General features: G+C 47.6%; 3 protein-coding genes across 3 annotated transcripts; 2 read left to right on the plus strand and 1 right to left on the minus strand.

Annotated features, from left to right (window-relative positions):
- Window positions 1-1822: 1822 nt before the first annotated feature.
- Window positions 1823-5354, minus strand: GGS22DRAFT_171427 (glycoside hydrolase family 55 protein). Its single transcript, XM_047962599.1, has 8 exons — window positions 4466-5354; window positions 4324-4410; window positions 4221-4272; window positions 4077-4166; window positions 3856-4019; window positions 3572-3791; window positions 2210-3406; window positions 1823-2120 (listed from the first exon to the last, which is right to left on the minus strand). The coding sequence occupies exons 1-8, from the start codon at window positions 4754-4756 to the stop codon at window positions 1957-1959; spliced, it is 2265 nt and encodes a 754-aa protein (XP_047815893.1). The 5' UTR covers window positions 4757-5354; the 3' UTR covers window positions 1823-1956.
- Window positions 5355-7382: 2028 nt separating this feature from the next.
- On the plus strand, window positions 7383-9175 carry GGS22DRAFT_171431 (uncharacterized protein). The gene is made up of 5 exons (XM_047962600.1): window positions 7383-7722; window positions 7787-7981; window positions 8047-8208; window positions 8277-8596; window positions 8652-9175. Exons 1-5 carry the CDS (start codon window positions 7603-7605, stop codon window positions 8959-8961), a joined length of 1107 nt encoding a protein of 368 aa, XP_047815894.1. The 5' UTR covers window positions 7383-7602; the 3' UTR covers window positions 8962-9175.
- A 167-nt stretch (window positions 9176-9342) lies between these two features.
- GGS22DRAFT_196220 (GroES-like protein) lies at window positions 9343-10562 on the plus strand (the record flags this gene model as incomplete). The annotated part of the gene is made up of 3 exons (XM_047965793.1): window positions 9343-9678; window positions 9747-10316; window positions 10374-10562. The coding sequence occupies 3 exons, from the start codon at window positions 9343-9345 to the stop codon at window positions 10560-10562; spliced, it is 1095 nt and encodes a 364-aa protein (XP_047815895.1).
- Window positions 10563-14668: the final 4106 nt, after the last annotated feature.

Consider the following 14668-nt stretch of genomic DNA (forward strand, 5'->3'; position numbering starts at 1 on the left):
CTACGAAACAATCAATCCAGTAAACCTCGCCGATAGCCTTTTTATTCTGCACTTATGGATCCCTTATCACAGGTCCCAAGATGTTTCCAAGATGTTTAGTTGGTATAACCTACATTAGAGTTGGAAGTAAGGGTGATGGCATCGACGATCCGAAAAGCTTATGGCCTTATAGATATCAGACTACTGCTAGTATCCGTAGATGGAGAATAAAAGTCGCGCGGCATATAGGTATGTACTACCGTACTAGGCAGCCTGGGCAACTTTATGTACTCTGTACACCGTATTCTCTGCACTGCATACGCTGTACTACGGAGAGAAATAATTTAAGACAGCATTGGAGACCCTGGAGTAGTTCCATGTGTGTGTTCCTGGGCTGCTGGGTTGATGGGTACATATATCTATATTAACCCTTATAACCCTATAGATAGTATGTAAATCTTTACCTAACAGAAAAGCTGTAAGACATGCAGGACATGGAAGATTTCGGGTTTCCTACCTGGGTAGGACCGGCTATCTAATGTCTCATCCGTTCCCGACAATACCCTCGTACTTCGGGACTCTCTTCCCACCTACGCGGCAGCTGCGCGGGGATTAGTGACCAGCGCGTTCCCTAACGGGGCCGGGGCACAAACCCCCAAACCACCCAAACCACCCCCAAGAGCTTCCTTCCTTCAACTCCCAGCCAGACAGCTCGCCTCGAGCCGCTGACCCCGTTGCCCCGCTGAACGGCATATCGTGGGGCTCAAAAATGGGTCATTTAGTGGAGGTTTATTTCCACTCCCCCCTTCCGAGACCCACTATCATCATTTAAAGACCCAATTGCACGGCCAGAGTTCGGTGAGATATTCCAAGGTCTTACCTCGTTGGAAAATGCACAGCCAGAAAGATTTTCAACTGTAACAAACTAATTCAATGCCTATCACATATCACATGAGAACTGACGAGAGCTAATCTCGAGTCCTGGTCGGGGGCGATTTCGCAATCACACACGCAACACGATGACCGGTCAAGAACCAATGAAGAATTCGTGAGTGCTGAGAAAATTTCGAATTGGTGGTAAGCAGAGTAAGAGAAGGATCGTGGGCTTCCAACGGCCAATCTCAACAAACCCTGAGGTTTTTTTTTAATTGTTTCTTTTTTCAAGCCACCAGAATACGAAACCGGTGTAGATTAGGTAGTCCGGAGTTTGTATTTCGATGAGGCTGAACTATTATGTATCATCTTAAGCTGTAGAGCTCGTGGATGTCTTGATACCTCGTGTCTCGGCCGATATTAACCTTGGAACCTTGCATTGAAACGTGTACATCACATGTACAGCTATGTAAGGCTAGTTATGTTGGTCATCGTGCATCACAGCACCTGGCAGACTCGTTTGCACTTTTTTTCTCGTTGCTAGGGATAACAGATTTGCAGAAAATTTTCGGTTATAGTTCAGAAGTTCAAATCCTTCAAATCCTAGAAAGAGTAAAAAAAAATCAAGCAAACAGAATTTTCTACCGGCACTAGGTGTCAACTATACTTATAATGAACTAGTGTTTGGTCTCAAAAATTTGAGGGTACACTTTATTAATATTAAAGAAAATTGGAACTTCTCCACGGGGTATTTCATTCCAACTCCTTATTTACGCGGAGAAAGGTATACCAAGTTACACGACACATACTTCAACCATTCCGGCGGGATGCCCTAACTCGGGTACATGTGCTGACGCGTAACAGAATCCATACGGTGTCATTGAAGGCTCATAACACAGAATATAAAAACATCATGGAGCGTTACACATCGTCAGGTAAATATAAATTCAATCCAATCACATGCTTATCGCGAGATGTGTATATTCTATTACTCTGTACTAGGCGACTAACTATTATCCACTACCCACGAAGGAATGCATACTAGTACAGCAATGTCGTCATAACAAATGCACGTGGAGTTGGAATGGAGTTGGAACCATGCCCTTACGGCGTGTAGCGACCCACCAACCCTCCCCAGGACCCGGTGAAATCTGGTTGGGTGTTGATATTAGTTCCGTCCCCAAGGTGGAGTGTGGTGGTAGTGCTCTTCGAGCATAGGCCATACGCCTTGAGATTCTCGGGTGTTTTAGAAATCCAATGCATGGTACCTGTCAGAATAGAGGTAAGCAGCTGATCTAGGAACTCGAGATTTTCTTTAGGGGTTTCTTATTTTTTATCTTCTTCTTTTCAAACTTACCTTGACAATCTCCCGAACATTTCTGGTTGCCTGGACCCTTAAAAAACGCCCAAGATGCAGACGCGTAAGTGTAGATGTTCGAGCCGCCTTGGATGAAGTTGGCGTATCCCATTCGGCACCGATTATCCCCACCTCCACACCATGCGAAATCCGGGTCTCCCCAGTTCGTCACATCAGCTGTCCAAGGGGCCGGGACGGTCTGTTGCGTGCTGTCACCTTGGTCGTAGTTTGTCTCCGACTGGAGCATGCTAACCATAACATTATCCGCATTTCGCAAGTTTAGCTGATACAACCACCAATGCTCGCTGCCCAATGCGTGAAGCCACGTTCCTTTGGTGGATTCGACCAGAACGCCACCTTTGGCGGCAATGTTGCAGCCGCCGCTACCCTCCGTAAAGTGATCGGCAACCCAGTTCCAGACGTTCTCGATATAAACTGACGAGCTAGCTGTGAGATGGATGCCGATAAAAGCAGCCTGACACTCGTTGCTAGCATCTCCGCAAGCGTTTCCGAGCGCCGAGGCTCCAAGCGTGCCACCAACGGTGACTAAGGAGTTCCACAATGCAACGTCGCCCGGCGCCGAGCCCGCAATGTTAAATTGCATTATAATGGCACCAGGGAGCACGTCGGAAACCGTGAACCGCATATCTTGAATCTGAGCGACACCGACATCGCCCTCCTTACCGATAGATACGACCGGCTTCGGGTTCTTGGCATCCTTGAACTTGTCGCCGTTACCAGTGATAGTCGCCCATCCTTCTCCGACAATGCGCGAACCCTTCGGGATCACGAGAGTATCGTCGACCCTATACTTGCCAAATGGGAAATACGCGATCTTATTGTTGCTCGCAGCATATTCTAATACCTGGTTGAGCACTCCAGATTCGTCCTTAGTGTTGTCGCCCAGGACAGTGTGGCCGCCGTTTTGAGACGAGTCCTTGATGTTGATGAAGTCCGAAACGGGGTTCTTCGCATAGTTGGGCGCAGCATTGACGGGATACTTGCCGTCCGGCGCTAAGGCAGCGGGCCGGTTCAACGGCGAGGTTATCGCAGCGTAAACGGGGTTGTTTCCTACGGTATTACCGTAGGTGAACGTGTCCACGTGAGTCTGCGCGCCTAGAGCTGTTTTGCCCGGAACCTGGGCGACATCCGTATTGGTGTCCTTGGTCAAGTTCTCAATTATGAATGATGGATACCCTATCACAGAGTTAGCCGTGCCGCGCACATCAGTCACCCCAAGCCGCCAAGAGATCGACCGACAATGAACGAACGAACAAACGAACGGGTATTTCTGGGGTCGTGTTGGTCGTACAAGTCGGTCCGGCTGGATCCCTTGCAGTCATTGACGATACATTTACTTACCTGATGTTGCGAATGTTACACCTGAGTTCTTTGATGTCGCATCAATAAGCGCGATCCATGGAGATCCGCCGTCGTGTCGAACAGCAGTACCAACGGTGTCAAAAGTCGAGCCGATGATGCCGATGGTGTTTCCCCCATTGATCAGCATACCAATGGTATTTTGGAAGAAGTAGATACCCTTATAGAGGGCTTGCTGGTGTCCATTGTGCCAGATACCGTTCTTTCTTCGAATTAGCACCGCCGTCGTTGCGCAAAAAAGAAATATGCAGGGCTTAAAGGCTTACCTGTCCATGCTCGACACGAACATCGGAGAGGCCGAGAGTAGAACCTCTTCCAAGCTGGATACCCGAGTGTCCTTGACCGTTACTGGACGGCGCCATAACAATCTTGACGTTCTGTAGCTGAGCGGCTTGGGCGACACCCCACCATAGTGCTGTGAATGCGTTGCCTATTGCCGGTTAGGGAGTGTGGCCTACGCATAGGCTATAGCATCGTGTTATCTTACCTCCTGGGATGCTAGTGGTGTCGAGAATTAAATTCTTCACTCCAACGGCAAAGGAAAGCTCTCCTTGCTCTCCTGTCGCTGGGTCCTGTCCTATATTGCATAATTAGGAGCTGTGATATGGCGTTCGGCACATAGGAAACTTACCAGAGAGAAGTCGATCGCCTGAGAAACCGGCAGCTGCTTTGATGGTGGGTGGCTATCGATGGCATTAGCATACACAGTTAAGGTAATAGCTGGGTATACTAACATCCGTAGCATCACCCATCAGGATAGTATCGGTATTCATTTGAATTGTCTGGCTGACTTCGTATGTTCCAGGCGGTATATACACGACCTATTTAGATCTTAGCTGGGGATCGATGAGATAACTTTGGTTGTGCGACTCATACTCTCGGTTGAGATGCCAACCACTCGCCATTTCGCTTTTGGCCATTACCCGCGTCATTAATGGCATTCTGTATCCCAGCGCCATCGCCAGCTTTGACTGCCATGTACACCGGGTATGTATCGGTCCCCAAGTCCGGAGCATATCCGCGGGCCGAACCGGTATGGTCCATGTTGGCGTACCAGTAAGTAGAAGCCCGTTTCGCGAGATTGTCGCCATCGTCATTGCCTTTAGGAATTGCCGAGCATGAAGCTCTCCCCAACAGGGCGACAGCAAGAAGCCCAAATTTAACCATATCGAATGTCGAATGTTCGTCAAAATATGAGCCTTTCGCGAGATCCGAAGGTTTGGATAGAATATTAGCCTTACAGCGCAGGGCTCGCGATGCTATATATACTTAGGTATGCAAGGTAGTATCAAAACTGAGGCTGGTAGCATTTTCTAATTAGCTTACGAGCTCGGCTTCATGCTTGCAAGGACAGCTAGCTACGATGACGCCAGCAACATCGTGAGTCGCTACGGTTATGCAATCTGACTATTTCAATTTCCTGGCAGGTTTCTTAGTGTTTCAGCCATATGACATTAGAAGTAAACCTAAATCACTAGAAGCTAGGTAGTTAGTGCAGAAGATTACGGCAGTTGAAGCCGAAATATCATCTCGGTAGTGGCTCTTACTGCATCATCTCTCCTACTTTAACCATTGCATTGGAACTTACAACCATCTTTCTATGATATCCCCCTTACAACTTCCTCCGTAATAAGCGCATCTAGCAAGTCGGGTTATATGGGAGTATTGTCAGCTGAAGTCATTCTACAGATATTATATTGCGGAGGATCTCGACACTATAAAGTATTAATAATGGTTTATTAATGGCGACGAGACGAAAATAGGCCATATCATAGCCTACTCAATCGCCTAACTAGCTCAAGAGTATCTCGCAAAGAATTGACCAGTCAGGCAAGTCGCATCAACGTCAAGAGGAGCTCGCTACGTTACTTGCATCCCAGTCTAAGGAAGCTATTGATTTGGCGGCTGCTTGGCTGCTGCCACTTAATACTATATCCACATCGTGGTTCCCAAAATAGAAGCAGACCTGCCTCTTTTGGGTAAATCAAGGGGATGATATCCTAATTTCCGATTAGAATCTGACAATGTTCCTGATATTCACAGCGCTCAAGTAGGGCTGATAATCTTCGAGCGCCTGGTATTAAAGGTAAGGCTTTTCAGGATTAATCAATCGATCGATCAATTGCGAAAAATATGATGTATCCCACCGAAATGCTTTTCCCTCGCGCACCATTATTGGCAGGTAAAACATCGTTGTATACTCAATCAATCGCGTCGCTGCTCGACTGCTTATGCGGTACTATCCGCCGAAGATGTCTTCAGAGTTACGTGATTCTACTTTGATATTCTTCTCTTATGCATTTAACACGACCTGATATTCTATTGATTGAATGGCGCGGAGATCAGTGAAAGCTGCTGAGTAACTGAGGAGGCTTACTTGTCGATCACTTCAAATCTCGTTTTACGTATTATTACAGAGAATCCATCCAGTTAGGTATGATCGGCATATATGATTAATATTATTGGCAATATTCCTATTTCCTTCCTCAGTTTTCTTACTCAGATACATACGCCAGCACATGATAAAATAACGAAACCGAGCTTCACACGTTTTATCGTCTACCCATGATTACCTACTTACCTTCTAATAAGCATCATGGCGGATTTCCGCCAGCCACCATATCTTTCAATCATTGACCATATCTTGTCTAGAAACAGCTATAACTGTATAATACATATTGCTTCAAAAAGAAATCCTCACCGCTGGATGAACTACTTCCGAAATAGGTAGGAGGTACTTATGTATGGTGGCTGAAGGCTGAATGTCGGCGAGACTGCTTTTCTTCTGCATGTAAAATGCTTCCTAGGTACCTGCAATGTATTTGTACTATAACCTGCAGTTTATGAATAATTGATAGCTGAAAACTTACAATCTAAGCCATATGATAAACTATCATCTTCTGAGAAGTTGAATCTCATAAGATACCTCGTAAGTACTACGTAAACCTTTATAGATTCATAACTTCTAGTCACCATATTATGTCAATAGATACTTTCAACATTCAAACCAGGTAGGTATGTACTTAGGTATGATACTATTCGTACCGAGAAGAATTACCTACGATAAAGTGTTTTTATTTTTGTGGAATTTTATTGGCCCAGCATATATGGGTGATTTGCTATCAAACTAGTTGAAGGGCGCAGTTACGACGAGTACCAACTATTCTCAGCGCCAGACATGATATTCCAGCTCAAAAGCATGACGTTACATCAGATATTTGACTCAGTTTATTGAAATCATGCCTTATGGAACCCCGTTCACTTTATCATCCAAGAAAGTCTGTATCTACCTACCTACCTAGGTACCTAGTAGGTATGAACGCCATATCAAGAAGTATTGGCATCTCCAATGCCGTTATTGTCCGTAGTTCGGAGAAAGTTCTTGTAACAGGCGGTTAATACAAATTCTTGCATTGACTCCTACGATTAGAGGTTACGCTAGGCTTTGGATGCACTATAACCGCCAGTCTTAGGCTTGCCGACATCGACTTATCTTGCAGTGTGGCGCCCGGAAGCATCATACTCCAGGCCATCAACTGTCCCCTAGAAATAATCTGGAGCTAGCCCTCTAATACCGCGTATGGCCTGAGGGATACTGTAACCTCGTTACATTTATAAACAACTTCTATACTTCATTGTATATGCCAGTGCAAATAGAAAAGGGGAATCCAATGCCCATTACCTACGGTAAAGAAGAGCGGTTGCGATCCACCCTTCCTTTCGCCAGAAACACAACTACAACGTTCATGCGCTACCGTACTAATTTACAGGCTAACGGCTACTACAACGATTTATTGTACCTATCTCCGCGTCCCGCCGACCACTATGGTAGCGCGTTCTCATAAGAAAAGGGGGCGGGGAGGGTGCGGGGTTTAGAAAACATCTACCACAATGATAAGCGGACCCCCGATCTAATCTAACTTCCATAGTCATATTTCGAAGCTATCATCATATCCTATTACACGGATTCTTACCACTCATTCTAACCCTTCGCTTCGAACGCAGAGCGGCAAATGCTTGAGACACAAGCTGACGAGCGCCCAGCGTGGGCGCGCATCGCCTTCCCCGCGGGGTGGAGTAGTGGCAGAGTCCAGGCACTCACTCTCGAGGATTTCAGTCAGATCCCAGAAGAAGTTCGATTAGCACCATTGCACCAAGCTGACTACACCTGTCTTGTGTCACTGACTTAGTGATAAGGAACGCCAACTCCTCTGGGCCGCTATTCGTAAATTCCCCTTCTCTTCGGAGTACACAAAGTTCTCAGGACTTAAAACGGCTCTGGTGAAAGCTAATGAGCGACCTCTCACGCCACCAACATACATCCCGTCTGGTTGGACTGTTGAACAAGCAAAAGTGATTAATTTTGATCTGCTTTCGAAGCTATCTGAAGAAGTGCGTTTTAAGGTTTTCAAATTCTCTAAGAAACTGTGGGCTGAACATGGCTATTGGCGAAATAGGAACATCATCTCTGGGCCGCTGGACAGACAGCGGACGATGTACGAAGGACCCGAAAGCGTAATCAATTGCCAACCAGCCCACCTGATTTCATTCCCGCTGGTTGGACGACAGAACAGGCTATCTGTCCTGGCTTTGAGCTACTATCGCAACTCTCGAAAGAGGTCAGTGAGAGGTACAAATGCGAGACTCGGCCTATGGCTCACCTTTACTCATGGACTCGAATTGACAGGATCTTACGCGATTCATGACATCCCGAAATGAGGCGAACCACAGGACACAGGCCACTCCTCAGCAGGCAGATGTGGTTCCATCACCTCTAGTTGAGACCCTCGCACGAGCAGGGTTTCCGCCGTGGGGATTCGTCATAGTCCGAACTTACTACGGCTCCGAAAGTCGCTGGAAACAGTTCCAAGAGAAATTCGATGCGATGTGTGACGAACAGCTCAATAGTGAAACTGGAAATGGCCTCGAAAAAGTCAAGGAGACGCTGGAGTTTAAATTGATCGAGGACTCGCGGCTCGAAGATGTGAGTGTGGAGGAGGCGAGAAGGTAAGTGATCATGTAATAGGGGTGACTCAATTTGCTCGTACTAAGCCGAACTCAGGCACTTCCACATTGCTAAAAGTATGGGCGGCGTTGCTGCGGGCTTGGATATGGCTATTCTGCTTCTAGGCGACGCTACGGTGGTAGATTCTGTCCTCAGTGACGGCACGAATGGAAATAATGCAGCCTACTTCACCGTTGTCGACGTAACGGGAGCGGACGAGTCGAAAGGGTACCGGGGCCATTTCAAAGTATCGATCGATTCCTTGTTATGCGAACTTTACACTAAATTATCAATGGGCCTAAGCCCACGAGATCTTTGGTCCATGATAGATGAGGCGGACGACATCTGGGCGGGTGATGATGTCTGAGCGACTACCTACCTACCTACCTTTCTTAAGTGGGTATGCAGTTAGCTGCACCCTTTGGTATTTTGACACATTGCGTGTAATTTAGCCGATATGACTTCATTCTACCTATGAGCTCTTCTATGGCATTTCCTCTTACTAACTCTAATTACGCCATCTTTGGAACCTTGTTGGACCCAACGACATACTAGATAGGTAAGAGGTAGAGGTAGGCAGCTTATAAATCCATTGAATTTGTCAGCATTTCATCATGTGTTTATTAAGTGGAATAGGCTTCGACTACGAAGAAACGTTTTTTTTCATTAAACACAAGCTACAATTACCTAGAATGCAGACTCAGTTATCGCATTTCCCTTTCGCCATTGTTGAAAACACTCATTCACCATGGCAACACGAACGCACGATGCGCTCGTGATAGTTGCGCCTCGAGCCCCCTATGAGATCCATCGTTACCCCACTATTTCACCAGTAGCAGACGAAATCCTCATTCATGTGAAATGGACGGCGTCTACGCCCCTCGATCTTCACCAAGCAGACGGTGGCCTCTTAATTGAACCCCCTCAGAGAACGGGGTCAACCTCAGCCGGCATTGTCGTTGAAGTCGGACCCGACGTGAAGAAACTGAAGGTCGGCGATAGAGTATTCGGCTTTGCGCATCAGCAGCCGGAGTGGAAGGCTCATCAGGAGTACGCGACGGCCCCTGAATGGGTCTTTGGGAAGGTAGGTGCTGAGCACTCTCAAAAGGGGTTATGTAAATTCTTATTACAGGACGACTAACCACTTGGCAGGTCCCTGATGGGTTCTCGCTGGAACAAGCAGTAACGCTTCCCGAGAATACCGTCACCGCATTCAACACAATCTCAGCTGACCTGGGACTACCGACCCCATGGCCAAAGCCCGAAGGCTACGTGCCGCCTCGGGCCGACGACAAGATTCTGATCTGGGGCGCCTCGTCTTCAGTGGGACAACTCACCATCGCAGTCTTGAAATTCTACGGATACCGTCATGTAATCGCGACAGCATCGCCACAACACCACGAGTACTTGAAGTCGAAGGGCGTCGAAGAAGTCTTTGACTACAGGAGTCCGACCGTAGTTGACGACTTATTGAAGACCTACCAACAAGGGGATGCGCCAGCCTTCCCGCTCATCGTCGATTGCATTGGCTCGCAGGCCGGTTCAATCGAAGCGCTTTCCAAAATCGCTCAAAACGGCGCGACTATCGCGGTCATGTTACCCGTTATTCTGAAGCATGCCACCGACGACGAAGCCCCTGAATACTCAATGGATGCGAGTACTAGTGCCCAGTGGGCTGAAGGGGTGAATGTGCGTGGAGTCCGGACTCATTTCTACTGGAAGGTACGTTCGCATCCCTTTGAACTTTACGGCGATTGCCATGAGCTAATCCGATACTAGAATGAACTCTTCAAGGAAAAGCTGCAGCTGGAGATCATACCCGCGCTCCTGGAAGCGGGCTACGTAACACCAAATCGCTTCCGCGTAGTAGAAGGAGGTAACTTGCTAGAGAGGGCTACGAAAGCGTTAGATTTAATTCGGAAAGGGGTGAGCGGAGAGAAACTTATCTGGAGGGTATCTGAGGAATGAGGAGTGGATGCAACTCACCTCCATTGAGGTGGCTTGATATCAATACACCGCGTTAAAATGTATATACATTTTGCCCAGGTTACTTCGACCATCAAGTATCTTCAATTAAGAGAAGTGTGTATTATTAATCACCGAGTTTTCTATGGGGTTGTGCACCGAGTAATATGTGAATCCTGCAACTTGGGCTGAATGGTAGAGCTTGAGTGGTTGCTAGGTAGGCTATTCTAACCCACACACCATAATCATCCTTTGCGATCAGCCCCCAAGTCGTTCCTTGAAACATGCAGGATCTTGTCTAATGTTAGCTTCGTGCCTTGATTCGACCCATAGGTTCGGTTCCTTCTCTCATCCCGGACCGGCTAGAGCTGACTTAGCTTCCCTTGATCGCTGGAATAAATACTCCGGTACTGGTGGGAACAGCTTCCAAGATGAATTGCGACGTATTATACTAGCAGCATTTTATCTGGACTCCTAACGCCACTGCGATCGATACCGTAAATTATTAGAACTTCCTTCACCGCGAGACAATTGGAGTATTCGACGCCATTTTAATTGAATTCTGGCTCTACTTCCTTCGCAGGATTGGGGCTTTCGAAGGATCAAGTCACGGCTCCCAACATATTAATACCGGTACCTCCCTGGACAAGAGATCAACTTATCCGGCACATCAAAACGCAGCGTTCTAATATGTATGCCGTGGTCTTCTAGATCGATTCCCACCGGGATATGCCACGTCGATCCAATCTTTTCTTAGGACATACATGAGGCCTAACCTCTTGCATCGGTTCCTCTGGAGATACTTATCAGCTAGGTATACGCCACTCGTAGGATTATCGTGAAGTTTACCCTACCTGGAGGTCCGGTTTCACACGCAATGTTTTTCCAAAGGCCCTTTTCAACAGAACTCGTCGGGTCCCGAGTGATCCGAACCCTCCGTTAGCTATAAGATAGCGGAATATGCCTGGAGGGTCCGTCGCGAGGAGTCCGCGATTACCTGGGTACCCGATAGTCGTTGGATCTGCAGACAATGCGTAGAAACTTGTTTCTTTAAATGTATTCATGGCGTTCCGTCAGTTTTGATCTCTTCCTGTGAGGAAGACCAACTCAGCTCCTTGATGAGGTATCTTCCCCACAGTCAGCTGAAGCTGAGATCCTCGTCCCTGCTCTAGCATCACCAACAAACGCAGTAAGCTTATTCCGTGGCGCGATAAGGTTGTTCGTTGTGCAGTTCTCAAGTATTGAAAACCATTAAGTGTGAACCTGGTCGTGAAATATTTTCTCCAGTATCCTTGACGATAGTAAATGATATTCCGTCCAATGGCCAAGACTATGCCGAGAAAGGGGCATCCGCTGCATATATGGATGTCGTCTTATTCCGAAGGAGATATCGCCGAGCGGAAACCCGTTTCCGAACTTCAGGTACTAGTGCGGATGTCCATGGACGTAGTAGACATTTCGATGCAACTACAACCATTTTAGAGCGTTCACACGCGACTTCCTGGTATCTTCAAACAGTTCCGAGTCTTTTGAAGTAAATGCCAACTCCTATCAGGGGGCTTCTGATCACTGATCCCGCTGGACTTCCCTCCAAACCATTGACTGAGTAAGTCGCCTCGGCGTCATCCGTGCTGAGTCAGGCCCTCGTAAATTCCAAGACTTAAGCTAAGTACCTCCTAAGTATCCAGCGAGTTACTTTGGTGTATACCATCACACCACACCTCTGAAGTGCTATCGGAGCTATGATGTGAAGACGCGCGAATACACTCGCGGATTAGCATTCGCACTAGATCACCCTATAGCAAACTGTGAATGCTACAGAGATTTGCAGAAGCTATGTTAGCCTCCCGAAAACAAGTGTTTGCTAGGCCTCCTATGTGGTGGTGGTGCTGATATCGCATCCTAGTCAATATCACGTAGAGATATCAGTTGGAGGTTAGTTCTTTTGGGCAAACTCTGAAGAGCAACTCTCGTGTATTAATCAACCTAGAGCAGCTGAAAAAGACTTATCGCTCTACGTGCGGCTGAGGTTCCTCTGTTAACTTCACATTCTCGGATCTTGGCGTCGAGGGGCGAAGCGCGCCAGAGACAAAAGAGATGATTGGTTACCGAACGAAGATGAAAATAAACCCATGTCTTCTCATAGATTCGGGTTGTCGATAAGGTCCTTACGTTTAATTTATCTAAGCTGCTAAGTCAAGGTGGTGATGCTGTAACGACATCGCATACCTTCCAGGTTGGTAAAGATCGGTGTAACATCAAACGTTACTGATGTCTTTAAGGAATCTTCACGATGCTAATGCATGCGATTACATGCCGAGTAGTGAGATATATTCCCCACTTATAATGATGGACGTCCCAACTGGTACTGTAAAGTGTAGTACTTACCAAGGAGAGGGTGTACTAAACAGGAGTCCTATAGAGGTGTCCTGTTAGACAATACAAGCATGCGTATAGCTTCACAACTACCCAAGTATGTCTACGAAGTAGATACTAAGTAAGTAGCTTAAATGAGTCTCATGGAAATAATGCGACCACAAGATCAATAAAATTTTTCGATAGTCATGAACTTACCAGAACGACAAAGAGCCAATAGGACTAGCCCCTTTTACCCCAGCGTGGTTTCAGAGGAAACAAGAATACAATATGCTCGATGACATCGCGCGAAACAATCGTCCTCATCGTCGACTCAACAGCCGATGGATCCAGACCAGGGCTGCCTAATCGAACGTTCGTATGGCGTGACGCTATAGACGCATTCATCAGCTTCATTCTATGTCCTTCCACTTTTCGCCAGCGTGGCCAATAGCAGTTCGCGTAGCGGCAGATTGACAGATCTTCGGTGTGGCATGTAACATGGGTGGAAAGCGTACGGCGTGACTCGGCCGGGTCTGCATGTCTTAGGGCGACCACACGTAATTTTACTATTGTCATGGACTGTAGAAAGCTCGCGAAAGCTCGTCTCCACACATCCCCGCATGGAGACCGGGTGCTCGTCTGATCGCGTGGACGAGATTTTCCGCTGCCTCTGCCCGCGAAGTGTGTGTATATGGTAGACCTGTGGGCGGGAGCGCAAGGGTCGTATACCCTAGGTGTGCTGCATCGAGCCATGCGTCACTGCCCGGATGCCGAGCCGCGACCGGCGGGGTGGACGGTTGATTCGCTTCCACGCCGAAAAATGAGCCACTCTATCGTCCATCCCCACTCTACGAGGGCCTGTGTGCGTGTGTGTGTGGGAATATCAAGCCACGGGACTCGAGGGAGTCCTCCCTCTTTTCTGGCGTGGGTTGGGTGTCTTGGGTGTCCTGGATGCCTGGGTGAGACGGTGCTATGCGAAGAGGTCGGTAGCTTATTCCGCTCATAGGTGAGGGTGGACGGCAATCATGATATCGATAATCCCCATGGCATCATTGGTATCGAATTCCTGAGGTTGTCAAGCTATCTAGTGGTGGGATGAGACATGCAGCCAACCGGCTGGAATGCCGCGGGCCATTATGACTGTACATATGCAGATGTGTATACTAGTATAGTACAATGTAGAAAAGACAGGACTACTGCTAGCTACATATGACTGAATAGATGGAGCTGAGTGTTTGCCTGGACTGCCTGGAACGTGGGTAAATACATGAAAGCAAGAAGGGTCTTCTGAACCGAGATGTGATGGCTACCCAAATACCTCATAGGTAACCTATCCGACTGGAGGGACATGAAGATCGTTCTACTGATCTTTTTGCCACCGCGTGCTGCCTGGGGACGTTGACGATGTTTGATGAACATAGTCTGATAGTCTAGTCCAAGTCCTACAATATGACAGCACTGGTCTAGACCTGACGAAGACATAGACCAACCACAGCGACCGGATCGACGAGCGGAATGCGACGCAGTGATTATCAGGTGTTCTGTCTGCCTTCCTAGGCTACCAATCTGCCAATCTGCCTGGCTGTAGCCACTTGACCGGGTAGGGCAGCTCGCGCACGATCGGTTCGTATGTATCCACCAGAAGCGTGGTAGAGACATGTAAAGCCCCACGCTTGTCATGCACGCCGTACATAACATATATGAGTCCGTAGTACGAAACAAGATTTAATTACTAGTCTCCCACGATGGGA

This window comes from Annulohypoxylon maeteangense (assembly GCF_022496945.1).
Source record: "Annulohypoxylon maeteangense strain CBS 123835 unplaced genomic scaffold GGS22scaffold_17, whole genome shotgun sequence".
NCBI classification, from domain to species: domain Eukaryota; kingdom Fungi; phylum Ascomycota; class Sordariomycetes; order Xylariales; family Hypoxylaceae; genus Annulohypoxylon; species Annulohypoxylon maeteangense.

Bases quoted from the DNA above. Each gene is read 5' to 3' on its own strand.
- GGS22DRAFT_171427 (XM_047962599.1), bottom strand. From the start codon at position 4,756: ATGGTTAAATTTGGGCTTCTTGCTGTCGCCCTGTTGGGGAGAGCTTCA. The intron at 4,273-4,323 runs GTTAGTATACCC...TGCCATCGATAG, and splicing joins TGATGGGTGATGCTACGGAT to CCACCCACCATCAAAGCAGC. The intron at 3,792-3,855 runs GTAAGCCTTTAA...ATTCGAAGAAAG, and splicing joins TTCGTGTCGAGCATGGACAG to AACGGTATCTGGCACAATGG.
- GGS22DRAFT_171431 (XM_047962600.1), top strand. From the start codon at position 7,603: ATGCTTGAGACACAAGCTGACGAGCGCCCAGCGTGGGCGCGCATCGCC. The intron at 7,982-8,046 runs GTGCGTTTTAAG...TTGGCGAAATAG, and splicing joins TTTCGAAGCTATCTGAAGAA to GAACATCATCTCTGGGCCGC. The intron at 8,597-8,651 runs GTAAGTGATCAT...AGCCGAACTCAG, and splicing joins AGTGTGGAGGAGGCGAGAAG to GCACTTCCACATTGCTAAAA.